Below are 27,397 nucleotides of genomic sequence, written 5' to 3' on the forward strand. Positions count from 1 at the left end.
CATGGATATATTTAATGCTGTTCAAATCACTTTGCCCCTTGCAGAGAAAGAGAGATGTATTTGCATAACAGGTCAGTTTTCATAAGATTTCTTTTGTGCTGCATCTGTTAGCTAAAATATATATTGGCTAGATCTTTCTTGAAATGAACTTCAGTCTTGCACACTAAAAATGATAATCAGGAACATGACGATCAAGTCTCTAAGTCTCTAGTTCTGTTTCTAAGGCAAATATGAAAGGTATATGTTACATACAAGTATAACCAAAATACCACAACATATGATACATTTAAAACATAGTTCATACATTATGCATTTATGTGGAATATAGATATTTGGAATACAGTTATTATAAAATGTATAATTCCACGTTTTATGTGTATGCGTCCATGAGATAAAAAAAAAACAAAAAACTATTTTAATACAGTGTAAGTGTGTGTGTAAGCGGTGCTGACTCATGGAGGCTCGGTACGCGGTGATCTCAGGGTTTTTTTTTCCAGAAGCCTCACAGCGACTCACAGAGACTCCACCGCTGGATTGTGGGTAATCAGACAGTGAGTCCAAGATGGCGGCAAGCAGGAGGCTGCATAAGGTAAATATACCGATCAGTCAGAAAAGAGGAGCTCAGAAATTAGGAGCTTCGCTCACACAGCAGGCGAATGTAAAAGCGAAGGTTTCCGACGTTTTTAGCTGACGACTTATAAATATGTAAGAGAATCTATCGAGAGAGCTCGGTTCTCTGTATGACAGCAGGCTACGAAAGCTAGTTAGCAGCAGCTTATCCCGCTGAGGTCCCGGTAAAAATGACCAGAAATAGCAGGTGTTACACCGAAAACTGTGAGCGCCAAATTGTGTGACCGTAGAGGGCGTTGTTTCACAAGATATGGTCACACGCTAGAGCTTACGCAGACTACGTAAATTACTGGGACGCGCTTTGGATTCTCGTTGAACAATCCTGAAAATCTGAGACATTATATGAACACCGCAGAAAATAACGTTCTCAAAAGGCATAATGTCACATGACAAGATTTATTTAGTGTTCACCTGTTGTTTATGGAGATACTTTTAAGGTAACAAATTCTGACGGTAGCGATCAGAATCAGTGGGTGCTAAAGCTGTAAAATCTGACAGTAGTGTAGGTTGTTACAATCCATTTGAAACAATATAAACAAGAAGGAGACAACGTATTGACAGTGATGTGTTTATGCAAGGAAGAAGCTAAAGCTTGTCTGAGTACTTTACGTAGTCTTAGCTACGTAGAGCACTCGTGCATGTGAACAGATAATGCGGAACAGCGCCCTCCACGGTCACACACATCCGCGTCCACAAATTTTGGCGTAACACCTGTTACGACATTTGCTCTGCGCTGAAGTAGCTAGCTAACTTGTCCTGTTTGTTATGTCTGGCTGGTGTTTTCAGGTTTGAACTAAATGCGTTTCTCAGGTTTAATGGCTCTAATTTAACAATTCAGTAGATAATTTTACAATGGTAATTTGCAAAGTGAAGTCTCAAATACACCACATAACACGAGGCAACGTTGTTGATTTTTATCTTTTTAAACATTTAAAAATCATTAAAGAAGTTGACTATGTTCCTTCGCCTTTATCATTGCTTCCTGGCTATCAAGTCTAGTTAGCCGTTTAGCAGGTTAGCCGTGAGCTAGGGAAAACAGCCGCCCGTTTCTTCCACAGAAGTCCTGGCAAATAGATCCGGACGTGCCATGGACGACATGTGAACTTCGCTCAGATGTTCCGTATTTCTCCTAAATGGGTTGTCTCGTATTTGTAATTGGAGCGGTTTTGTTCAGCCGGCCATCGCCAACTGCCTGCTTTGGTTTTGAGGAAAAAGAAACTGTTAGGCTAGCGAACACAGTTAGCGCTAGCCAGCTAATGACCCAGATGGCCTGACAGTATAGTTTCTGTTTGAGCTTCAAACTAAACAACAAAGATGTTATTTAGGTTAATTAGAGAATTGTGTACTCTCCTTATAGCCTAACCAACTTTGTTAAAATACTGAGCCTCTAAAGTATCAAGGGAGACGAATAACATTTAGACACTTGAAATTGTTCTTTCAGTTTAATAAATCAAGTTTAGAGGGGAGGCTGTAGTTAATGGTTTAGTAAATCAAGGAAACCGAGGGAAGGACTTACTAAATCTAAACAATGTGTTACTTTGACGGAAAGGTTTATTAAATGATATTTACCTTCATATTTACCTGCTCTGTATGAATTGTTTACTCCTATTTATAACATTAGCTAACAAGTGTATTAAAGGCATTATACAGTTGGATTATTTAGCATTGTTTGTCGTATGCATGCTTAATGCTTTCTGATAGCAGGACATCAAATGTTGGGCATTCAGAGCGCAGTTTTATTATTTATTTATTTTTGTCCCCCCTGTCACTTCTTAATAAATAAAGTTAGGAGGTTTCACAGCCTAGTCGGTATTAGCAGCTCTGATCCCTCTGTTCTCCCTTTATGGAAATTGACCGCTTATTCAGACAAAGGTAGAAGGTGCGTTCTTCACAGGCCAATCTGTGGGTCGCGTGATTTATCTTTTCTCTGAGACATTCTGGTGAATTTGAATTAAAGCTGGATCTGTGGATTAGTTGAGGCCACATATGGTTTTCATTGTTATTTAGATTTGATCTCATTTAATCAATTGAAAGATACTTATTTTTTTTCTTGGTATTGAAAACTCAGACACTCATGATGTACTCAATGATTAAGTCATGTGTGTTTTGTTTCAGTGTGTTTGTGAACTAAATAGGAAAGGGGAGATACACTAACTCTGATGTTGAGAATCTCAGATGTGAGCTGCTTTTTTTTTTTTCTTCTTTCTTTCTTTTATTTTTAAATACAGGAACTTGATGAAATCCGCAAGTCTGGAATGAAAAATTTCCGCAACATCCAAGTTGACGAGTCAAACATTTTGACTTGGCAAGGGCTCATTGTTCCAGTGAGTATTATCAAGTATTTGTACTCTATCCTTCCGAAGACATAGTTATCTTTGATATGTACGATGTAGCACAGTTATTCAGCAAAAAGTGTGGAAGTACTTAAAATGCTTACTTAGTAAGGTCCAGATAAGCAACACGTCTAAATTATGGCAACATTTAAATGATTATTTAGTCCATGAATAATAAGCCTTTTCATTATAAACATTTAACAAAAATAAAAACACAGTATACAGTAGAAACATTTTCTCATTTATAACTTAATTAAAATAATACTTTCAAATCCCTTTTAACAGGTGCCATTAAATGCCATTGCTCAGGTTAATGCCCTAGTTTCTTTTTGTTTAAAGCCCTTTTGTAGGACGGCTGAATCAGCAATGTTGCTGACCCTGGATTTTACTAACTGAGCGCAAGGTGAATGTTGGGTGTGGTCTTGCTCCTTTGTTGTTGTTCATATGCCTTTGTTTCAGTAGAAAACACTGGCCTGTCAGTTTCTCCTTCTCAAGATCACAGTGGACTTTAAATTGGAACGCTAATAAAGACTGCCTATGAGCAGTGGTATGACCTACAGTTTAGGTAGGGAGCGGCTCATGAGTTGACTCTGAAGTTGCTGTCCGTTTTAGTGGTTGCAGTTTGTGGAGCTTATTTTATCACCTGCATGTATGTTCTGTTGTATACAGAATTGTATTAATTTACAATGTAAACCTAAAATCCTAAACCTAAAGCTCATTTTACACTCAACCAGGATGCATGTGGTTATACTTGCAGTGGAAGTCCTAGTAAGCAGGATGCAATCGAAGTTTTTGCTGGTTGTGCTTTGTTGCTGCACGTACGCACAAGCAGGGTACTTTTTTGCTACTTGTTTCTAAAATCATGAATAAAATACTGTTTGCAAAAACTAAACTTAAACTGTCAAACTAAATCCAGATAAACATTTCTCTTTGCTGTCTGTACCCGTTGATGTTGCAGTATCTCCTAGATAATATATCTGCTTCTGTTTACACAAGCCCTCCTGGTAACTACCCAGGTATTATACTAGGTCTGGTGTGGGTAAAATGGTAGGTCAAATTTTAACTCCTGCTTGTATTCACACTTAACCCTTTTTTTGTTTAATTATAAATAAATGCGTAGGTAAACGTGCTTATGTGAAAGAGGCTTAAAACTGACCTGAGATCAGTTTACATTGTGATGGATAGATCTAACCTTCAGATATGTTTTTTGTATGTTACACTACTGGGGAGTATTGTACATAGTGTTGTCAGTGGTACACAGCAAGTGGTAGGAATTGTCTTTGTACGGTGACAAAAGGTAGTTAGACATACTGTTTGTTGAGCATAGAGACTCTTGACGGGTTATAAAATATGTAGTGGAAGATATCCCAAAATTAAAATGTTGCCCTTGCTGAATGTGAATCACAGTTATGTGAAAACAAAATGCTGTTAAAAATGTGTTCTTTTTTGTTTTGTGCAGGACAACCCCCCATACGATAAAGGTGCATTCCGGATTGAGATCATATTCCCTGCGGAGTATCCGTTTAAGCCTCCCAAAATCACTTTCAAAACAAAGATCTATCACCCAAACATTGACGAGAAAGGCCAGGTCTGCCTGCCAGTTATAAGTGCTGAAAACTGGAAACCAGCAACCAAAACTGATCAAGGTACAGTACCTCAGCTGTTTTAACTCTCCTATGACACTTTCATGTGGCATTTAGAAAACAAATATAGAGTGTGATCATTATTTACCAACTGTTCTTAAGAGAAAAAAAATCATCCTAAAAGCCACTTTTCTCAAAAACAAATATAAGCGTATTCTTAGAACGGTATTGTTGAATGAAGCCCTGTATTTGGCTCTTTTATGGAGGTGAGGAGTAAGTGTCATGGTATTTTTATCCAACAGTGCATTGTGTTCTTTTTTTTCTTCCCCCAATTAGTAATCCAGTCCCTCATCGCCCTTGTCAACGACCCTCAACCAGAGCACCCACTGAGGGCCGACTTAGCAGAGGAATACTCAAAAGACCGTAAAAAGTTCTTTAAGAACGCAGAAGAGTTTACAAAGAAACATGGGGAAAAGCGACCAGTGGACTAATAACGCGAGTGTGGCTCCCACTCACTTTGCCCATCCCTCCAAATCTATAAACCTCTGCCTCTACCTGTACCCTTCCAACCTGCCCTCACACTTAAACCCACAACACCCTCTCAGAGCTTGGAGCAGAGCATCTCAAAAGCGTTTCAACCTTGCTACAGGATTTTTCTGAATCAGTCTACTTGCCCTTTGGGTGCCAACTGGATGGCTGATTTTTCTATAGTGTAAAGAAAATATGGTCCAAATATGAGCCTAAATGGGAACTTGATTTAAAGAAAAAATTGCAAGAATTGGACGGTGGGAGTGAGAGTTGGGGGTGAATGCTGTTTCTTTTAATTTGTTCTTAATTTGCACAGAGATGTGTACTGGTCGCGCAACCTGCTGTGCAATGAATCTTGACTGTTTTCAGAGCAGAGTACTACGGTAAACTTGATTATAATATAATGTCCTTTCACTGTCTTTCCCTTCCACACCTTTGTCTTTTGTTGAAAACCTTGTACTAAATGATAGGCGACACTTATTGCATTTGAGGTTCAAAAGGTGTGTGGCAGACATTTCTTTTATATTTCTTTTTATTATGTTGTTTTTTTGCTTAGATTGCACTGTATTCTGTGGAACAAGGTGTTATGTTCTTCATAACCTCTGTTTGTAACTCATCCAATATTCAAAACTGCAGCTTAGTCACTGTTACCAATACAATGTTTATGATGTTATAAAAAAAAAAGGAAAAACAAAACTTGTCTCATTTAACAGTCCTTTTTTATCATGCTTTACTAGTCATGTTCCTGTAAGCCAAAGCACTGGGGAGTAGTTTGCCTTAAACTAGTTTCAAATTTGACTAAGAAGATAAAGAACACTATTTTGTGTTGTGTTATGTTCTTGAACTTCTGAACATTTTACATTTTACCACTTGTTGCACTGTTAACTGCTCCTGGACATTGATTAGTTTGGCAAGCAGGAAAACTGGGACCAAGATCACTTGTTTAATTCTGTTAATAATCCTCACAAGTTCTGGTAGATCTGGAACGATGTAGTTTTATGCTCAGCTTTTATTTCAAATTTAAATGATATCTGTGCCTAAAAGGCACCACTAAAATGAACCAACAGTGGGTCGGTTTCATGGAGCTAGTCCTGGACCATGCAGAATTCTGGCACAGCTTGCTGATTCTCCTGATCGAACACATCTCCCAAACCTGCCGACTAACAGTTGAATAGAATAAGGTGTGATTAAGCAGGAAAAACACATAACTGCAAAGGAATTCCGCCTTTTAGGATCAGAGTTTTCAACCCAGGCTTAATCTCTGATTGTGTATGATTTGGTTTGTACATGAGGTGTAGGGGACTACTCGGATCTGTTATTACCTATGCTTTATGAATTAAACACTAAAATTATTTGGCTCATTTACATAGAACTGCAATACTAAGCCTTGGCTCAAGGTGGAAGGCAGGTTTCACATCATTTAGTCCAGAGCTGTTCAAATTTATAAACTTCTCTCAGCGTTATTAGAATGCAGATAATGTATATTTGTTCTCTATACCTTATTACTTGGTCCATTTTCTCCAGTTTTTAACAGATCAAGAACACATGCATTTAAGAACATTTAACACGTATGTTGAAAGAAAGGTGTGGGGGCTACTCGTAGGGGCAGAAGTGGTAACTAGAAAATACTACAATAAGGTTGATGGAGATATTTCCTGTTTGTATAGCGAATACTCTGCAAATTCTGTAAATCACCACAGGAAAGTCAACACTAGCTGATATGTGTTTATTTTTAAACTTTATTTTTTATAGCTTTTTAATCTGGCCATGTTAAAAGCTTATAACAGATACATATTGCTGCTGTCGGGCAAAAACCTTGTATTTCCAATATTGCAATCTTTACAGGAGAAGGAAGAAATCTTAGGAGTATTTCTGCTGGATTATTTATAATGAAATTTGGATTTATTAAAAGGTTTTGGCGTGGCAGCAACATTTAGATTTATTTTAGAAGTAATTTATTTAACTTTCATTTATTAAGAGGTATTTCACTGCCTTTTCATTTTATTCACCTTTACAACCAGAAAAAAATATATAAACTTGAGGATGACTCCACATGAGGCTTATAACTTTAAAGTCTTCTTAAAATCTTGCACAGCATTAAATAAGCTGGGTTGTTTAAGTTGGCGTGTTTGAGCCTTGTGGCCATTAGGGGGCATTTTAACTCAAAGGTAGAAATGGCTAGCGGCATTATAACTTATCTCTTGGTGGTCCCATCTCTTACAGTATTGTGGGACTGCCAAAACATTAGATATTTTCAAACAGTTTTCTAATATAGTCATTGTGCAGCTGAACTGATTCCCATGTGTTTTTTCAAAAGGGTGTTTTACATTAAAGCCTTGCTTGCTTTAAAATAATTTTAGGGAAGGGAGAATAGGAAGCCTGATACAAAACAATAAATATATGGATGAGAACAAGTAAGCTCTGTGTTTTATTACAGCGTATTCTTTGTTTGAGGTGTTGTACATTAACATAGTTTAGTTGTCTTCATGTTGATGTTTTGCCTTTTTGCAAGGGAATGTCGGTGGTCTGCATGTAAAACTACTTCAGCACTTACTTGTTTTATTCCAGTGTTTTCTATACACAGTTCACAGTACAACCATTCTGTAACTGGGCAGTATTCTTTGGGCTGACTTCTACATAAGCCTTTCACCTACAGTAAGGTTTTTGACAAGCAACAGTAGACTAAATATATTTTGTGCACACAGAGACATACACTACCACTATGCCACTGTGTTGCATGCTATATGCCCATTCTTAACCCACTTCGTTCTTAGGTATAGACTGAAGATTAGCGTTATTAGGTACACGTCACTAAGAAGATCTACGAGGAGAAATTAGGCCCACAGGATTAGACTGTCTAATGATGGGAGGTTGTAGTCTGTAGTTAAGGTAAATCTCCCACTCATGGCAAAAAGGTTGTGTAGATATAGTTCTAATAAGCTTTAAAGATGGTTGTGGTCGGCACCAGTGCTTTTGGAAAGCCCAGTGATTACTGTAGGACATCTTGCATTAATCAGTTGAATCAACTGAATCAACTGGTTTTACAATCTAAAAGGAAAAATCAAATTTTATTACTTTTAATTGTCATAATTGTCATTATGCTTGCCATTATTATTATACTTTATAATTGTCGTTGTACAGTACCACAAAATTGTTCTCTTCACTTGTTCAGACCACAGTGTCAGCCATGCTACAGTATTCCTGTAAAAGAGAGCCATGTGCCTTGCTCAAAGGCCCAACAGTGGCAGCTTATTAGGCAAGGGAATCGAACCCACAACCCTGTGTTTAATAACCCTCTCTAACTCTCTAACAATGGTTGAAGCAGTAAAACTTTTTGTTTTGTTTGTTAGTTAGTTGTAACAGGTAAATAAACTCATGAGTTACTGGCTTTAGAAAGACTAGGCCTCAGTCAATGGCTGCTCAGAGTAAATGGGGGTTATGTGTCAGACCTCTTGTCTCTTAGGAGCTTATGTCAGTGTTACTACTATAAACCCTTTAAAGGCTCTAACTGAAGATCAGCATGAAGTAACTTATGTTGCTAAAGCCACCCTGGGGCTTAGAGGAACAGGCCACTGGCACTTAAACAAGTGACTAAACACAACAGTTTAAATACAAGAACTATTCCCATTGAGGTTCCTACAACTTTGTCAAGTCAATGACATTGGGTGTCATTTACCAATATCTTCCTAAGGATTGTCCTAAATTTGTTCTAGAGGAAGGTCCTAACAATTCTCCTCTTATTATGATGGATCTCATCATCCTTGAAGAAAGAACAATTTTCAAATAAGAAATCAGTCTTAAGAACTGTAAATGTTTTTAGGGCTCATTTTTATTGAGGTTAGGAGAAGACTGTTAATGATTGGTAAAAGTGTTTGTGTGCTTCGCTGTTGTGCTGGGACCAGCTTGACCAAGTGACAACATCTCACTTCCTGAACTGAGATAGAGGGGCTGGAATTTTGATGTCCTGGCCTTTCTCCAGTCTCTTCTCACACTCGATTAGATAATTAACACCGTCAATAACCAACTGCACCAGCTCCACCTATGAAAACAGTAATAGAAATCTTGTTTTTGCACAGCTAGAAAGAGAGGATGTTCACCAAGGGTGCATTTTAAGGCTCTTTTTTTTTGCCTACCTCAGATCTGCCCAGACGGTCATTGTTTGAGATGTCAAATATGTCACCAACTGCTGCAGTGTCCACTCCTCCTGTGCCACGCTTTTGCAGCCTCAGGTTATCCAGGATCTTGTTGAAGCGAGGATCCTGCAGAAGGCAACATAGGTGTTTGCATATTGTAGCATAACTAGGGCCCCACTAATCCTGTTCTTTAATGGTCAGAGCAGGTGGTCCTGTGGTGGTGGGTCATTCTCAGCACCTCACTCCTCACCTCAGCGTCACTGCTGGACAGAGAATAGTCCACCAACCAGAAACATCTAGTCATCACGTCTAATAGAGTGATTAGTGAATGGACACATTTTTTAAAAACTCCAGCAGCACTGCTGTGTCTGATCCACGTGTACCAGCCAACACACACTACCGCCACCATGTCAGATTCACTGCAGTGCTGAGAATGACCCACCACCCAAATAATACCTGCTGATATATGCAAAGAAATAGATGGTCTACAGTCTGTAATTATAGAACTACAAAGTGCTCCTAAATGCTAGGTGAAGTGCTGATAAAATGGCCAAAAGTGAAAAAAGGAGGTGGTCTTAATGAAGTGGCTGTGCATCTGTGATCTTAAATATCAACCATATTGTTTGTATTAAATCTATAATAGAAAACATGCAGAGTAGAAATGATTGGGTTTGTTGTTGGTGATCACCTTGCCTAGCTTTGGTAAGCGGATATGTACTCCAGCCCTCAGACCAGTGCCCAGGTTGGATGGGCAGGTAAGGATGTAACCCAGGCGTTCATTCCACATAAACTCCCAGCCCCTCTCCTGAATCAAGTGCTCCACCTGAAAATTAATAAGCATGATTGAGTAAAATGGGAATAGGTTGGGAAACAATGTATAAGGTTCTAATTTTATAAACAGGCTTGTGATATGCTTGCATACCTGTTTAAGCCCTCTGCAGAATCTCTCAAACACTCTCTTCATGTTGCCACCTTTCTCCATGGAGATGATGCGGGTGTGGTCCTCCTCATTAATCCATATCAAGAAGTTCTTGTCATTGTTGTGCCTTTTGAATCATAATAGAAATGTTATGTTTTAGTGATTCAAGAGCATGCAGCTCAAGTTCTAAATGAGTTAAACAGAGACTCTGTGGGTAATTCCTAATTCTTAACATTTTTGGGATTACTGTAGTAAAATGATAAGATACACTTTGTTTCAAGCATCATTTTTTGACAAAAGTTAAATCATCTGTTATTTCTTGAATTAAATAAAATCATCTGCAAAAGTAAAATGTCATTGATGACATTTATAATAGAAAGAATTGAAAAAGGAATTAAAAGAGGATTTCAACTGCTACCATCAACATATGGAGAGACAGGTTTGTTAAACAAGATATGGTTCTAAAAAAAAGGAAAAATGAAGAAAAAAATGCTACAAAACTGGGGAAAGCTAAGGTAAACAACATCCTAAAGTGTGAATGTAAAGACAGGAACAGGAAGTGGTCAGGCTTCTAAACTGGTCTCTCTCAAGTCGCTCTTCATTTTGCCTTACCAGATACCGCGGGCATCTGGCCAGTCCCTGGCCATCCCAGCTGCAGTGAGCAGGGGAGAGACTGGCTTGTCAAACAGAAAGTGTTCCTGAACCACAGCAGCATGGAAAGCAAATTAGGAGTTTGTTATTACTTTGTGAGAGGAAACCCCAATACAACCTGTCTATAAGATTATAAGGAAATGGGAAATGTCAGCCCTAGAAGACCACAGGACTGCACTCTCAGCTCTACCACACTTGATTGTTCTGTGAGCATGTCAAGTCTGACAATGGGCTTCAAGAAAGTGTCTTTAAGAATGACAATGGCTTTCTGTAACTGGAATGACTCACTCATCTCCTATTTCTCAGAATTATGCAAAAACCACTATCCTGAAGTTCTTGAGGTTGCTACTCACGTCAATAAGTCTCTGCTGCTCCAGCTCGGTCATTTCACTCAAGCTGTAGTAGCGCCCAGCCAAGTCACCTCTCAGGCCAGACAAGGCTTGGACTGCGACCTTCTCTACCTCTCGACGTTCCGAGCGGGAGCATGCAGGGGGTAGGCTCAGGCCCCTGATACTGCGGCCTGTACGGACGCGGGATGACAGCACGTAGCGTTCATCAAACATGCCAGAAGAGATCTACATAGAGCCAATGGAAACAGCATGGTGTAAACAAACTGTAGAACTCAAAGAAACCAAGCTGTTAGAATCACAACATGACAAAGATGAGACCTTGGAGGCATCCAGGTCCGTGGGATGCTTCATGGTCCTTGGGTCGTAGCCATTGTGTCTGTCCTTAATCACTGGATCAAAAAGCTCAGCAAACACCTGCATTGTCATTGTAGAAAAAAGGGAAGAGAAAGAACAATGGGCTGAAGATATGTGAGGGACTTTTTTTTTGGATATTTTAAATAAATATTTGAGCTATAATTATGTTAGATGAATTACACATTTATACTATCCTTTGTACTTTACCTCATAGCTTTCCTCATCACCAGCAACCATACCCACTGTCTTGATGAAGGGGTGACCAGGGTTGTCTACACCGGTCTGGATGCACTGGTCGAGGGTCCAGTTGTTTGAGGTGACTTTGTCCCTGAGCTTGGCATAGATGGCTGGGGTCAAAGCACTGGCCATGCAGTTGTTGTGCTTTCGAAGATCAGGGAAGTCAGCGCTATTAGGAGAAACAGCATAACAAAGTTAGGCCTTCCTAAGATCCTTACAGTCAAGGTGTCTTCTGAGGCCTTATAGAGTGATGAATTAATTGATTAACAAAAATCTCTGCAACAGAGGTTTTTAAAGCCAGTATCAGGATGCCACAGTCCTATACAGGTTATGCTGCAAAAAATATCCTAGCAAGTGTATGCTTAATATCTAATATTTCTCATTTTCAGATTATTGCAGGAATATTATTAATGTTAATATTTATTCATTATATTAACTTATTTTTACTTAAGTGATTTTATCTACTAAAATGTACTTACTTTATTAGTTTAATTCAACAAATAAAAATAGATAATTTAGCCTGTCAATAAATAATGCTTCAAAAAAGCAAAATGATTTGCAAGAGGAAAAAGATACTTTTCGTAGATTAAATTAAATAAAAAATACAAATAAGTTAGTAATAAGCTGAATAATCATATACTTACAACAACATATGCTTTTTACAGAATTTCACTTGCTGAGATATCATTTTTTGCAGTGTAGTGTTTCCCCTGCTTTTACACATTCCACCAATTTGCCAGTTAATTAACGCAACAGACTGTCTAGGGATATCTCTGAAGAGAAGCTTATGTCTCGACAGAAAATCTGTTTTGATCTTTCCAGTGTGAAGAAGAAAGGGCGCAGGAGGTTGTTGGCAAGTCTGCACATAAGCTTCTTAAGTTTAACAGTTCCCCCCCTTTTACCTTTCACTTAGTTTCAGTGTGACACTATAGCAGTCTGTACTATAGGCTAGTGCATCTACATTACATATATCAAACTTGTACTACAATGTTTTGCAATTTTTTATTTTTTACTATGCAATTCTCCAGACACTTAACATGAGTAAAGTTAAAGATATGCAATATGCATCAATATAGTGATCTACAGGGCAAGTGGAAATACCTTGGGGGGTAGAGCTTCCTTTTCTCTGCAGCTGAGATCTTGGCATTCTCCCGCATGAGGTAGCCAGCTGCTATGGTGCCAGCGCCCAAGCTGGCCAGAAGCAGGCTAGTGTTCCGGCCAGTTAGCAACTTGGTGAAGGAGCTTGCCATCGTAAATGTGTTTCTAGATCCAAGTCACACCGGTTAGGGCTACATAGGAGGAAGAATGAAAGATGAAGCATTAACACAGCAGTTAAATGATGTTAACCTATTTCTGTTATCACTAATTTCATGAGAATTTTGCACTGACCTAGTTATCAAGGGACATAATAACAAAATTTGTTGGTCATTTCTTATGTTGACCTATATATTTCCATATCTTTATTTCTCTCCCAATGCTTTTATTGGGAGTTTTATTAGGGTTTTATGTATGTAATTTTGGTTCGTTCGGTTTGATTTGTTACTTATACTTTACTTATACTTTAAACCTGGCTACATTGAAAATGGTCACTTTCAATGTGCTTTCAAGTGAAAATAAAGGCTGACCGATAGAGCTGATAGAGTGAGATGACCTAAGCTGAGGGATGACACTCGACTTACAGTACAGGCTTGACTTGACTACTCCAAGATGGCTGTCCTGTTCATAGGTCACCTTTGGAAGTTAATTGACTGATGGTCTTTCAAGTTGAATTTATTACATCAAGAATCTTCCCTTTATTAAAAACAACAATGTGGCTGACCTTCAGCAACATGTTCCCTGACTGACATAGCCTTCACTATATTTTAAAATACAGTTCTGAGGTAGCACAACTGTATAATCCATCAAGACCCAAAAAGCAAGCATGGTCTAGTTTACCTGTAACATAGAATAGAGGACTGAAAATAAAATATTTGGATCCTGGACCAATCCTACTTAAAAGCCTCTTGGGCAATCATAGCATTCTGCTGGGAAACCAAAGGCCAACATCTTTACATCTATTTACTGTATAAAATATTGAAAGCAGATGATTTTTTGACCTTAACAAGTAGTTTGTCAGAGTTTTACCCACATTTAAGATTTAGCTCTGGTCCTGGTCCCAGTGGATTATAACCCTTTAATGATAGGGCCTTAATGTAAAGATCAAACCTGTTTTTTTCACTGAAGACTACATTTTGCTTGTTTAACATTTAAATTGCAGTTTATAAGCCAGTTGCAGAAAATGCTTAGACAAAACAAGAATCAATAGCATAAGCCTCAGTTCCTATAGCATGGACTGTCAACAATAAGTCCCCATTTTATTAATACACTCTACATTGCCATTCAAAATGACTTCAGTAGCTGCTTCTCTCCAATCAACCTATGACACTTCAGTATTTAAGTTTGTTGTGAACAATGTACTCAGACAAGACAGTTCTATCAGTTCTCTAAACAAAAGCTTAAGCAAAATTGGATATATTTGAAATAGGTACCTGTCGCTGTTGCTCCAGACTCCAGTGTTCACTCAGAAGAAGCACAATCTGTAAGAAGAGATGGCTCTCCAGCCTTGCTATTGGATTAGACCCTGTCCTGCTGGCCAATCCTCTTCAAAGTGTCAGGTCATGACCTGTGTGTCTGTCATCCAGTTCACCCTTGAGCTTCTATATCACCGCTACTCAACATGGAGGACATGGAGGGTCTGACACTTTTGCAGGAGTCACTCTGCGTGAATCCTATTTCATGTCTATCTTTCATAGTTTGGTTTTTAATTTATTTGATCCCTATAACACAGAAGAGTGAGAGTTAACAATCAGGTCTCTAAGGTAACCACTAGTCACAGCTAATTTCTGACATGATATGTAACTGCAACATTATTCAGGTCAGAGAACAGTACCATTTGACATCTATAGACATCATATCATCATCGTAATTTTGAGTTTATAGGTCCAATGCTGATAAGCTATAGCAATTTAAGTTTAAAATGCCAAGGTTGCAATGATTAATTGATAGAGACCATATTAAGGAAAAACATTTGAATTTGAATTTGAAGTGATTGGACACAATTCCAGACTAGTTTGAAAAAACTATTTTCAAGCTATTAAGGATTAATTAAAAGAAATGAAGTTAAATTAAATTAATTTTTGTTTAAATCCAGTTCAGGGTCTACATTAACATACCATTCACGTTTCATCCTGATTGGTCAATGATAAGCCTGTCAAATGCCTACTAAATGCTGATTGGCTGACAGCATCCAGATATTTCAATTTATCAATGAATGCAAAGTCTGCAAAAAATCCACTTGATTGAATATATGGCTGCTGAGCATTTTTATGTAGTATTTATTGCACCACCTAATGATGTACATGCACAAAAAATGGCTAACAAAAAAAAGGCTATCACATAGTGTACTCCCAAATAAATCTGTAAAGTTTCTAATTGTTTTGATGTGTGGCATGTTCTCAAGTTATAGATTTTTTTAATTAAATTATGATAGAGGCAAAATATAGTATGTAATCTATATTGCGCCTGCAGGTTGAGCGCCTGGGGACATGACTACACACAGGTGTGTGTGTGTGTGAGTTGGGGGGGGGGGTGATGCAAACAGATGGTGCCAGGGGGTGCAAGGTTGCACTGCCCAAACATAAGGCACATACTAAAAGTCACAGTTCAGTGCAGTCAGTATAACTCAACTAAATAAATTCACCTCAACTCAAAATATGCCAAAAACATCCTTCATGTCCTTTGCTGTCATACAGGGATTTTTCTTTGCCTTTCTGGTCAGAATGCAAGCAGATCTGTCTTTGTTTCTGTCTTACAGATTTTACCTTGCTTGAGGTCTTACAAGGTATGTTCTTGAGGACATTTTGTACAGTAACAATTGAGCTGTCCATTATCTTAATTCTCATTTAACTGCTCAGAGGACAGCATAGTTGGAATATTAACACAAGGTTTGAGAAGTCAAAAAAATTATTATGCTCTAAACTTGTCATCACTTGACAATTCTAAATGATAATTCTCAAGCAGTCCTAATGTTTCAATCAAAGCCGACAAACTAAGAGATTTTACAACTGGGTGTCCAAAATATATGTATAGACAAGGCATTGACTAATAAATTAAAACAATTTAAAAAATCTAGTAACAATTGAAGATATTTTATTACATATACAATGCCTACTCTGTGAATGTAATGTTATGGATGCCTATGGAAAAACAGAAACAAACATAGACTGTTAGAACACATATAAAAGTGAAGACTTTGAATCTATTAGGCACCTCCATTGACTGACCGCATTGGCTTACATACAACTCTGCAGCACTGTATAAAAACAGAAGCAATTATATTGTGCAGGACATGCTAAATTCTTTCTTTATATTTTAATTAAAAAATCAAAAGAACAAATAAATACACAGAAAAAATACATATATTAATGTCATGACATATATTTATGTCATGTGCTGAACTAATTAAATTATTTGTGTAAATCGAAATCTATGTAAATTTGTAACAAGAATTTTTTTTACAGTGAAATAAGGGTAAAACATATGATCCATAAATACTTCTAAAGATTAATTTGGAGCTCTGAAACACTACAAAACCTGAAGTATTGGCAGAGGTGTTCAAATTCTAGAGTAAATCCATTCACACAATTTGCGTTTGTGTTTGCTACAAATGTTTTAACAATTAGGAGCAGAATGCAATTAAACTAAATCCATGCTATTAAAACAACATGCGTAAAACTATGAAACAATTGTATAAACATAAACAGATAAATGACTAAATACTAAATTAAAGCAGAATTCTTTGCTTTTTAAAAAAAAGAGTTTATACTCAATAACTTGCCATTGCTGAAATCAGGTAAAACAAATAATGATTTTTTTTACATAAATAACATCATCGCATATGCTATTTAGGATGAATTCAAAGAAAACAAAGCTTTGCAGGGTTTCACCCTAAACATTGTCTGGTATGTCACCCTACCATACTGAACACTTAGTTGGCTATTTAAAAACTGATAAAAAGAGGTCAACAACAATGCTAAAATGTGATCCTCTTCATAAAGGCCAGGCTAGTAGTGTGATGCCATTGTTGAGTTTTGACATTTTTAGTGACCAAAAATCCTAAAATTACAATCCTAAATATCTATTAGTATGAAATGGTCACTCCTATATTTTGCATTTAGATAAAGGCACATTATGACCTGAGTATTGTGAATAAACATCTAAATTTCACTTATACAACAGAACACTCATAACAACCAGATAAAAAGAATGTTTTGTATTCTGTCGCAAAAATTGTAACATTTGGATTGACAGTAACAAAGCTGAGGGATATTGGTTTCATGACATCGCTGTACTAATGTATAAAAATGCTCCTATGGAATGCTTCTGGAATGATAGCCATGGTTCCCTTGTTGTTGCCACAGCATGTGTGCTTGGCTCCACTATTAACTGCTTCAAACCTCATTCCCACATCAGTGTTTACTGGCAAACTGGGGACAATAAAAAAAAATCATCCATTGTATGTTCTTTTCCAGCATTGGTGCAGCATAAGTGCTACAGCACGTCAGTTGTCAGTTGGCATGGGGCAGTCTTGGTTCGATCTTTAGAGACAAATCGTACAGAGTGTCCTCATCCATAACAAAGGCTTTGTCCAACAGGAACTGTGTCACCTGGTCAGAAAACAGGATGATTGTAATTTTTAAAAGAATAAATAATCTCAGTAGCTCAGGTGTGTTAATCACGCTCTAGATCACAATGTCTATTCCTGCATTGTAAACCTCAAAGTCAGGTTTAGAATGTCAGCTTTTATCACTAATATGAAGGTAAACAAGTGTCTGTGGTCAATCTTTAGTCTGTCAGTCTGGCAATCCCTAAAGTGGGTGAATCTTATATAAAATCTTGTAATTACTTTTAAAGATTTAATCATATGATGTTATGGTACAGAGTGATGTATAGATTGGATTGTATGAAGTAATGAGTACCATCAACTGAAAGAATTAAAATGTGTGTAAACTGTAAAGTGATATTAAAGAGTAGGATATCTGTCCCCACTGAACAAGGAATACAAGACATGCAAGACTTGAGATTGAGATTATTGAGATAATTTTGCTAAATTCGGGAAGCTCTTGACAAGAAATACCTCTTGAAGAAGCAAAATGATCTGCCAGTGGAATAAGACCAAATTTAAATACAGTTACCTTAAACAAGTAAAATGACTTAGTCATAGTCTTATAATATTCATAGAGCAATGTAAAAACATGAGAAATAGCAGATAATTCGACTAGATTCAATATGATTTTGCTAGGATATTCTTTACAGTGAGCTGCTGAATAGAAAGCATTACTGAATGGTTGGAAAAAAGCTTAAACTCTTATGTGAGTCAGACTGGAGCCCACCACAGTAACCTCTTTAGCAACAAAGACAGCAATTAAAGTAAAATACCTTAGCTTGGTGTTCTATCCGGTAGGGACTCTGCTGGAACTGCCGTATCTCTCTTATGATGTGAGAAATCTGCAGGACATAACCAAAGAGCATTTACATAGAGAGAATTCTTTATTAGTGTCACACACTGAGCAGTGCACAAATGTGATATGTCTCAGGAGACTCATGCCTACCATCCTCATTTTGGAAAAATTAACAAGCCCCTCCTCTGTGAAGTTGGGTGTACCCTCTTCAATAAATGCCAGGTCTGTTAGATACATTCCCAAATAGGGTACACATGGAGGATTGCAGCTGTGAGTGAAAAATATTGTAAACACAAAACACCATTATTGTATCACTGTAGTATTTTTTAATTGAAAACAGCTCTGTATAAAATACAAACATACTTTTTCAGGGTTTCCCTCAGGTTTTTAAATCTCCCTTCAGATGAGACTATTTTCTGCAACCTGTCCATAAGTGCTTTGGTCTATGAGGAAATAAATCTTTGTCTTAATAAATCAACTTTCCATTCATTTTAGACCAATTCATCTTTACAAAAGCAACTGAAGCTGCACTCACCTGCTTGCAGACCTTGGCCCAGGTCTTCTTCAGCCTGTAGATGGCACTGCGATTGAGAGCGGAAGTAATCTCCAGCACTCCGTTGTAGTTGTTGAGGCAGCGACAGATATCAGCAACAGCCAGCCATTTCTCAATCGAGCTGGCCCTGGATCCCACATCTGTGTGGGTCATTATCTGAGATGCAACCAGATTACTCATCTAAAGAGAGAGAGAAAGAGTGAGTGAGAGAGGGATGATCAATAATTAAACATGCTTTACTTGATAGCATATGGCTGCTTTTGCTTTCTGTTTCTAATACTTGCTTACATCATTGAAGTGCTGGCTAGTCTTCATGATGTATGGAGTCTTCTCATTTTTGTCCACTTTCATCCAACCTTGACCAAGAAACTCCCTATTGGAGAGCAACAGGTTTGTGATGACAGGAAGGCAATCATTTTCTTTTAAATTTTAATACAGTATTATAACATTAGATTACATACCATTATTTATGAGATACTATGAGATACATTTAAAAATACATTATGCAACAATTTGTATTTGTTGCTCCTACAGTAGGGAATTGCAATTTGTGCTTTGATACACTTTTTTGCATGCCTGGACAAGCTGAGAGATACAGAACAATCACTGGATTCGAAAGAAGCATGTGGACTGAGGCAATATGGGGGCAGTATTACAGGATTTTACATAAATTGGACTTGGGTTATGCAGCATTACAATGTTGCCCTGCCCACTTCACTAAAGTTACATAGGGCAGGTAGCAGCTTGCTAAGCCTGAAGTAGCAACGATAAAGACGCTGTTCTCCCTACTACAGTCAGTGGAGCATCACAATGATTTTGAAGCCGTGTTTTTAAGGTAAAATGATACATACTGTTGCTTTAAAGCACTATTTGAATGTTGGACCCATTATTTCCTGACCATGTATAGAGTCGGGAGCCATTTGTGATATTAGACAGTTAGACAGTCTTGGCATTGAAGGGTACTCACTCATAAGGAATACTTCTGAATACAATGTGGTCCAGTAAGGTGATCTGCTCTGCGAGCTCCATGGCAGAGAGGGACTCAAAACACTCTGTTTTGGGGTATTCAGCCTAGAAGCACACATACAAAGGACAGGGAGATTATTATCATATTCAGTTAAAACACAAGTGCTAAATGAGCTGTACTAATTACATGATTATAAACCGTATCACTGGTTACACAGATTAAACCAGTTAAACCAGTTACTACCATTATCAAGACTAGCAGATCAGCTCAATAATCAGAAGTGATTATTTGTTTGGGCTAATACACAACCAGATATGTGAAGGAGATGCACATAGGATCTATAGCTCTGGTTTCTCATCACACTGGCGCTTGGCTTACCAAGATGAAGTGAAGTAGTGGACAAGTTTTCTGTTCCACAATTCAAGAACAAACCAAATAAACAGAGACTGATTATATGTCCTAATCATTACTACCCCCCTACAATTAGCATTCACAGTGAAGCACACATACTTTTATGCTTAATAATTTACCATTTGGAGAATATCTTCAATTTTCAGCTGGGAGTCATCTTGGTCTTCTTGAGAAAGGGCACTGAAGAAGAAGAGAAGGATGACTACAGAGTTATGGACCATAGTCACACTCTTCATTTCCATCTGTGCTGTAGATAAGCACACAAGGCAAGATTTCACTGTTAAATGAGGATGCCCACAACAGCCTGGAGGCCCAAGGCAACTGTATATGTTCCCTAAAGCTAGATGCAACCCTGTGAATTGCATGTTTCATTAGTGTGAGTAATGTTAATTGTTAGTGTAAGCTAAATCTAATAGGTTGTGCAGGTGATAGTTCTGGTCATTCAATTATTAATATAATTGCTGCTATTTTTCTTCGTATTATTAACCGTCATCATTGCTTTTAATATTATTAATATTATTAATATTATTGCTTTTAATTATTTATATCACTGCTGCTAAACATATCAATGATTATAATAGTACACATATGTGGTGTGCACATGTGGTTCCTTGCCACTATGGTCTTTGTCTTTCCCACTTGGCGTTAAATATTTACCACCCAAATTCCCAAAAAGTTGGGATGCTATGTAAAATGTAAATAGATAAATATAAATAAAAACAAATGCAAATCTCAGTGAACCATATTTTATTCACAACAGAACATAGAACACTAAAAACTACATCTAAACATTGTGGAACAGGACGGTCAATATTGAATGCTTGTGATCTTCAGGCCCTCAGGCAGCGCTGTATTAAAAATAGGCAGGATTCTCTACTGGAAATCACTGCATGGCTCATTTCAAATGGACTGAGGCAAAATTAAATATTGTTCAGGGTATAAGGGTTAGACGAATCAAAATTTTAAATTCTTTGTAGATACCACTACAACATGTCTGCGGAAAGAAATCCGCACAGTTCAAAAGCTACATCTCTGATGGTATGAGGTTACATTAGTGCCTATGGTGTGGGCAGTTTACACATCTGGAAAAGCGCTATAAATGCTGAACAGTTTATAAAGGTTTAAAAACATATGGTCCCATTCTTCCTTTCCAGGAAAGGTCTGCATATTTCAGCAAGACAATGCTAATCCACATACTGCATCAATCACAACAGCATGGCTTCGCAAAAGAGGAGTCATGGTGCTGAAGAGGCCTGACCTGCAGGTCAGACCTTTCACCAAGAGAAACTATCTGGTACTTCATGAAACAGAAAAATCCGGCAAAGAAGACAGTAGCTACAGAGGCAGTAGCTACAGTCCTACATCAGACAAGAATGGGACATTCCTCTCCCAAAACTCCAGCAATTGGTCTCCTTACTTCCCAAACGTTTATAGATTGTTGTTAAAAGAAGAGGGGATGCTACAAATTGTAGACACTCACTTTCAACATCTGATATGTGTTCTATGTATTGTTGTGATCTATAAGATATACACAGCAGCACTGATGTGCCCGGCACACGGTTACCAGTGTAACACACACTAACATGCTACTAACATGTCAAGGTCACTGCTGTGCTGTGAAAGGTCTACCATTTATATACGATAAAGGCAGTGGTGGCCCTGTGGTGGTCCAATTCCATGTTTGGGTTGGGTAGAAAGTGTCTGACAGATTGTGCAGCAACAGATAAGCTATAACTGTACAACTACAAAATGCACATATATGATGAGTGTAACTGGTAAATGCACAAGTCATAATATACTGAATATGAATGCAATTTCCTCAGATTTAACCTTAGTATGTTGGCTGTAGCTTTTCTCTCCTGAGGCAACAGGTCAGGATCTCTCAGTACCTCCTCCAGCAGAGTAAAAACTCCAGCCTTTAGTTCACCATTCGTATCAAAGTCCTGTGCAGTATACAAACATACACTTTACATTACAGCCTGTAATATGCAACTTGTAATAAACACAGCAGGTCAGCTTATGTTTGAAAGAAGACAAGAACCCCCCTCTGAGCCTCATCCCACTAGTCGCTTGCTAAAACCTTGGCTTCACCCCTGCCCTGACAAAGATGGACACTGAGGTTAACAGTGCAGAGCCCCGGGGGGTTGGGTTGGGTGGCTGCTGACATTTCACTGCCATTGTCACCATGCACGGCATGGGGCAGAGAAGCAAAGCAAGTCTGACAGTGGCTACCAAGTAAAGGTGTGGGGCAACTCGCTGTATCTCTACTCGCTGTTGACAGTATTCCAACTAAAGCAGGAATTTTCCCACAAACACTGTGCAGCACCTAAGCACATTGTTTAAAAGCAGATCAAATGTGAACAGATGCAGGTGAACACAAATACAGTAAAAAGCATGGACTTGCCCAGCTACTGTGTTCAGTTCCATCATGAGTTCATGTGATTTAACATTATTAAGCAATGATTTACCAAACCCGGTATTGGATGATAACTATAAATAATACTCGATTCCCATTAGGAGAGCTTTGGAGATGTGTTAATGAACACAGTGATGCAAAACCGCTGTTATTTGTATTTATTCTAATATTAGTGTTTTACTGAGGAAATAAACACTTTATTTTCACAGGGACCTAAGAGTTTTGCACAGTACTGAATTCTGGAATAAAATTTAGAGAATTCTGTGTAGCTTTAAAATTCAGAATCATTATCTGTGTCATTAATCCGTTTCTGTTTGTAGGTATTCATAAAGCCATTTAAACATCTAATAGGCCGAGTCATGTCTGATGCTGCAAAATGTTTGCTTGGTCACTACAGCCTACTGTTAACAGACTTTATTAATCACTATATTAAACCTTGTGCCATCTTAAAAGATTTTCAATTCAATGTAATCCATTGGCAATGAATGGTAATGTAAACTAATGGCAGCAATTGGGTTATTCAGAGGCAAAAACAAGATTCATATGCGAAAAAAATGGATTAGTATTAAGTTGATAAAAAAAAAAAGAAAATCACCTGTGAGTGCTTGGAAACCCAGTGTCGCAGAACGTTGAGCACCCTGTTTGTGGCTGCCCTGCGGATGAGGAACTCCTTGTCATATGACTTCTCCGGGTTGGTAAAACCTAGTGAGAGTGAGTGATACAGCAGCATTAAATTTAACATAACACACATTGTGTTTACAGAGGTTTAGAGGAAAGCTAGCCACCCTTCAAGGCCTTGTCATATCGGACAACGACCCAGCAGGGGATGTGTAACAGAGTCGTGGGAAGCTGTCCGAGTGCATCAGCGCCGTCTGACCTTGCGGGCCACTGTGTCCAGCTGCAGCCGTGGCAATAGCGAAAGCAGAGGCGGGGGACATGGCGCAGCGCGTGTTTTCTGTAGACTGCCCTGTCGGAACCCAACAGGGTAAAAGTGTGTCAAATAACATGACAACTTTCAAAGAAAACAAAAATGATCACAACATTTCGATGTTGAAGTCAGGGTATAGTAGACGAGAACCTTTTTAAAAAATAATAAAACCATTTATTGATATAAAATTTATTGATATAAAAAATTATATAAATGATAAAAATGATGAAAATGATACAAAAAGATAAAATACAATACTATTAATAATCATAACATGTTGGTTATCATGCTAAAATCAAACATATCAAAATGTATCTTAAACTGGTTACTCAGCTGACTAGGTTTCTTTTCCTTTTCTTTACCAGAATATTTTACCTTTTACTATTACAGCTGATTCTGCATTACAGTGTTTTGGTAATAATGAATTGATGAATTGCAAACAGAGCATACAAATGATGGAAAAACATGCTAGTGCCACATTTTTTGGGAGTAATTTAACAGATAATCCTAATGTATGGATAGGTAAATACATTACAATATCTCTTTTTAACGTTACAGTAAACCAGAAAGTTCATTTTATGACCAAATAACAGCTATGGTATGTACAAATGCTAGGGAATATATCCATTTAATGAAAATATTTAGGAGTAATGCCAAATCCTATACCTCCTGGTGGTCTGTAGCGGAGGTGTCGGGGGGTTGACGGTGAGCGGCATGGGGACATGTCTCCTGCCTCTGCGGAAGTGGGCGTCTCTGGGATGAACTTGTCCAATGACACAGACTCTAACACAGCTGTCAAGACACAAAATACCCTGCTTTATTAAAATGATGTAATGTAATAGTCAAGTCAAATGGCTTTAAGCGGCTCAAAGCGGCTTTACACAATCAGTAATTAGGAAAAGTGAGTTTGAAGGACCTTTATATTAACAAAGAGCCTTTAAATCGACTGCTTTGAACCTGTTAAACTTTCTTTACACATTCATCACTTTTACAAAATGTTCCTATGGCATCTCTTAAAGAACCCTTTGTAGAACTTTATGTGCAATTACACATTTAAGAAATATTTAAGAATATTTAAACATTGTATGCAGTACATTCATAACAGCATAGCCAATGTACAATGTAGTATAAAGATGGTTAGTAATAAAGGCCATCATTTCTGGTGTAAAGTGTTTTGGGTAGAAATTACAACATTGTATACTTGTCCTCTTGGTGGCAGCAGAGCAAATGGCATAATCTGTTTCATCCAGGAATGAAAATTATAATAACAAAATATAACAAAATATTTTATGTTCTTAAAGTACCTGATCCACTAACACTGCTAATATGTATTCATGAATCCATAGTGGAATGTCTAGGTATGCTCCTTTAATCAAAGACTTAGCAATTTAAAAGAAACACTATAGGAACATTGATAGGAGAACCTTTTAGACATGGGTGGGTGATATTGCAAAAAAAATCTAAATTTGTAATATATAACTGTGGTATAAAACAATGCTAATTTTCTCCTAATCATGATAACAGTAAAACCAGAATTAAGGAAGGCTATTCAGGCAGTCATTGCATATCTGAAATGCTCAGTAAGAGCCATCTACATTTATTAGTTGTTTGTGGGAATCCTTTAGGAGTCCCTCTCCAAGAATGCATCACAAAGTGACATTAACCCTTCTCAGGCAAAGTCAGGCCTAAAATAAAAAACTAGTTGTGATCTACAAAACTTAATATTGCATTTTCTTCACATTTTAAAGCACAATTCATGTTTATTTTCTGAATTTAACATATTGGAAGAAAAAAAACTTTTTAATGTGCCATTATCTTTGCACATACATTTATTCTGAGTGATTAAATAACCTTCCCATATAAAACTCTGTAGTCTGGCAGACTGGCAGAAGGCAGTTAACAGGCTACACAGCTCTTACATAATGCAACTCATCTATATTATGAGTTAGGGTTTAGAGTAAGGATTAGAATACTGTTTGTTTAAAAGCCAACTGACCTGTGAAGTTCATATTCATATGCGCATGTGTTCCTTTGTCTTTGAGAGGGCTTTTTTGCTTGCATTAAGTAAATCCATGTGCTGTCAGTTCAGGTTAAGTGTATTTGCACTGTAATTGTGCCTTATGTGGTTTGGCAGGTTGTTTACAAGTTCCTACTTCTTAACAATTTAACAGCTAATAATGACCTGCTTTATGTTTTGCTATATATCTGTTATGCTTTATATATTCTAGGTTTTCTGCTTTACTGGCATTAACACTTTTTGCTCTGATACCAGATCCAGAGAAGTGCCACATATACAATCAATACTTGTCCATTTGTTAGATTTTTTGTATATGAACTACTGATGCAATAAAACACAACAAGCCAAGAAGCAATTGGGTAGCCAATTGTTGAATTACTCATGTTCCCACAAATGGGCAGACGGCAAGTAGAAGATGGCTAGTTATGCCTAAATTATTCAATAAAAACTGATATTCTATATATTAATCGTATCGTGACTGATTCATTTTAAATCCAGTGTAGACATTTTACAAGCTGCATGTGTGCACAATGGAACACCAGCAATGGTCAGCAGTTATGACTATTGTACTTGTGATTTTTTAGTAGCACTTGTGCTTTATGCCAAACGTTATCATGACAGATTGGGTTAAATACCCAGGCCTGCCATGCTGCCACTGTTGGACCCTTGAGGAGGACTGCATTATGCAAAATGTATCTGCAGCACTGATGAGGTATACGGTGACTGCCTGGTTAGGTCAGCTATCAGGCTGCGGCTCTGGCAGAGCTGTCAAGGGGGCATGCAGGTGCTCCAGTGTGTGCTCTGAGATTTGCAGTGATGCTGCTGATTCAGGCCATGTGGCTGTAGTGCATCCTTCGGGACACACAGGGGTGTTGTTGTTTTTGGCGAAATCCCAAAATAAATCCCAAACTAAATTAACTAGATGGGTGCTGCATTGACGGTGGCTTGCACCAGTCAAAAAAAAAAGGGGCGCCAGACTACTAAAGGCACTGTGCCTGCATTATTCACTATATTTGATCTGAAGCCAATGCATTTACTTTGGTGGTGTACAACTTCATGGTGTTGTTTAAAGATAATGTTTCACTTTCTCTATTGTTGGGGAAAAGTTATTAAATTCCAACATAAAAAGATAATTTAGGTTATAATTTTCTCTCTATTAAACAGGGGGACGTGTCATTTCAGACTCTTCAGACAACACAAGGGTTAAAGAGACTTGATTAAATAGCCAGTTGGTGTAGCCTCAACCCGGGTACACTCACTGAGGATGACACTTACCCCGTCGGATGCTTCTCCTTAGTTTGCCACAGAAAGCGTCTATCCGGGGCAGCTCGCCCCCCTCCTCTGGTGTGGTGGGGACCAGCTCAGGTGAGCTGGGGCCCCGGCTGAGGTCTAGTGGGGCCTTCGTGCAGGTGGGTGGAGGGGAAGAGACCACAGGGTTATAGGTGGAGGTGGGACTGCTGGCAGCAGAGGACGAGGCGGCAGCTGAAAGGTCCAAAGCTCCTGTCCTCCCGCCTCCCACTGGGGAGCTGAGCGAGAGCTTGCGGGAGTGCACAGGCGAGGAGGTGCGAGAGGGGATGGAGAGGGGTGGGGGTGAGGAGAACTTGCGTGACAGTCGGGGGGACTTGTTGTTCAGGTGCTCGCTACCCCAGGGGCCCTGGTTAGTTGCAAAGAAGAGCTCAAGAGACCTGAGGGGAAAGAATAGGTGCAAAGGTAGGGACAGAGTGAGGAGGAAAGACAGAGAGATATAAATGAATATTCAGAACATTCAGAACTGCTTAAAAAAAAAAAAACAGATCCAGATCTCCAAATCTTGAGCTGAGTTCTTAACGACTGGATTTTGTAGCATCTAAGTTTAGAGCTATCGTTTGGATCCTAGTCTCTACAAAC

The 27,397-nt window shown here is 38.1% G+C and overlaps 3 protein-coding genes across 4 annotated transcripts in view; 1 reads left to right on the forward strand and 2 right to left on the reverse strand.

Annotated features, from left to right (window-relative positions):
- Nucleotides 1–504: 504 nt before the first annotated feature.
- ube2l3a (ubiquitin-conjugating enzyme E2L 3a) lies at nt 505–5,770 on the forward strand. The gene is made up of 4 exons (XM_072659249.1): nt 505–589; nt 2,859–2,954; nt 4,423–4,609; nt 4,883–5,770. The coding sequence occupies exons 1-4, from the start codon at nt 563–565 to the stop codon at nt 5,035–5,037; spliced, it is 465 nt and encodes a 154-aa protein (XP_072515350.1). The 5' UTR covers nt 505–562; the 3' UTR covers nt 5,038–5,770.
- A 3,115-nt stretch (nt 5,771–8,885) lies between these two features.
- ckmt2a (creatine kinase, mitochondrial 2a (sarcomeric)) lies at nt 8,886–14,903 on the reverse strand. The gene is made up of 10 exons (XM_072659653.1): nt 14,247–14,903; nt 12,820–13,007; nt 11,689–11,887; nt 11,446–11,541; nt 11,131–11,352; nt 10,739–10,824; nt 10,130–10,253; nt 9,896–10,030; nt 9,208–9,333; nt 8,886–9,113 (listed from the first exon to the last, which is right to left on the reverse strand). The coding sequence occupies exons 2-10, from the start codon at nt 12,966–12,968 to the stop codon at nt 8,997–8,999; spliced, it is 1,254 nt and encodes a 417-aa protein (XP_072515754.1). The 5' UTR covers nt 12,969–13,007; nt 14,247–14,903; the 3' UTR covers nt 8,886–8,996.
- Nucleotides 14,904–15,902: 999 nt separating this feature from the next.
- Nucleotides 15,903–27,397, reverse strand: part of rasgrf2a (Ras protein-specific guanine nucleotide-releasing factor 2a) — a 31,108-nt gene continuing 19,613 nt past the window's right edge. The window contains exons 16-28 of one of the 2 annotated variants that reach the window (XM_072659021.1): nt 26,786–27,195; nt 24,160–24,285; nt 23,443–23,532; nt 23,161–23,267; nt 21,980–22,092; nt 20,269–20,329; nt 19,739–19,842; nt 19,060–19,144; nt 18,754–18,951; nt 18,582–18,661; nt 18,369–18,486; nt 18,196–18,264; nt 15,903–17,423 (exon numbers count right to left, since the gene is read on the reverse strand). In XM_072659021.1, the coding sequence (XP_072515122.1) occupies nt 17,325–17,423; nt 18,196–18,264; nt 18,369–18,486; nt 18,582–18,661; nt 18,754–18,951; nt 19,060–19,144; nt 19,739–19,842; nt 20,269–20,329; nt 21,980–22,092; nt 23,161–23,267; nt 23,443–23,532; nt 24,160–24,285; nt 26,786–27,195 (1,660 nt within the window). In that variant the 3' untranslated portion in view covers nt 15,903–17,324. The remainder of the gene's footprint in view (nt 17,424–18,195; nt 18,265–18,368; nt 18,487–18,581; nt 18,662–18,753; nt 18,952–19,059; nt 19,145–19,738; nt 19,843–20,268; nt 20,330–21,979; nt 22,093–23,160; nt 23,268–23,442; nt 23,533–24,159; nt 24,286–26,785; nt 27,196–27,397) is intronic. The other variant, XM_072659022.1, reaches the window with a different exon arrangement.

The sequence above is a fragment of the Salminus brasiliensis genome, chromosome 16, assembly GCF_030463535.1.
Source record: "Salminus brasiliensis chromosome 16, fSalBra1.hap2, whole genome shotgun sequence".
NCBI classification, from domain to species: domain Eukaryota; kingdom Metazoa; phylum Chordata; class Actinopteri; order Characiformes; family Bryconidae; genus Salminus; species Salminus brasiliensis.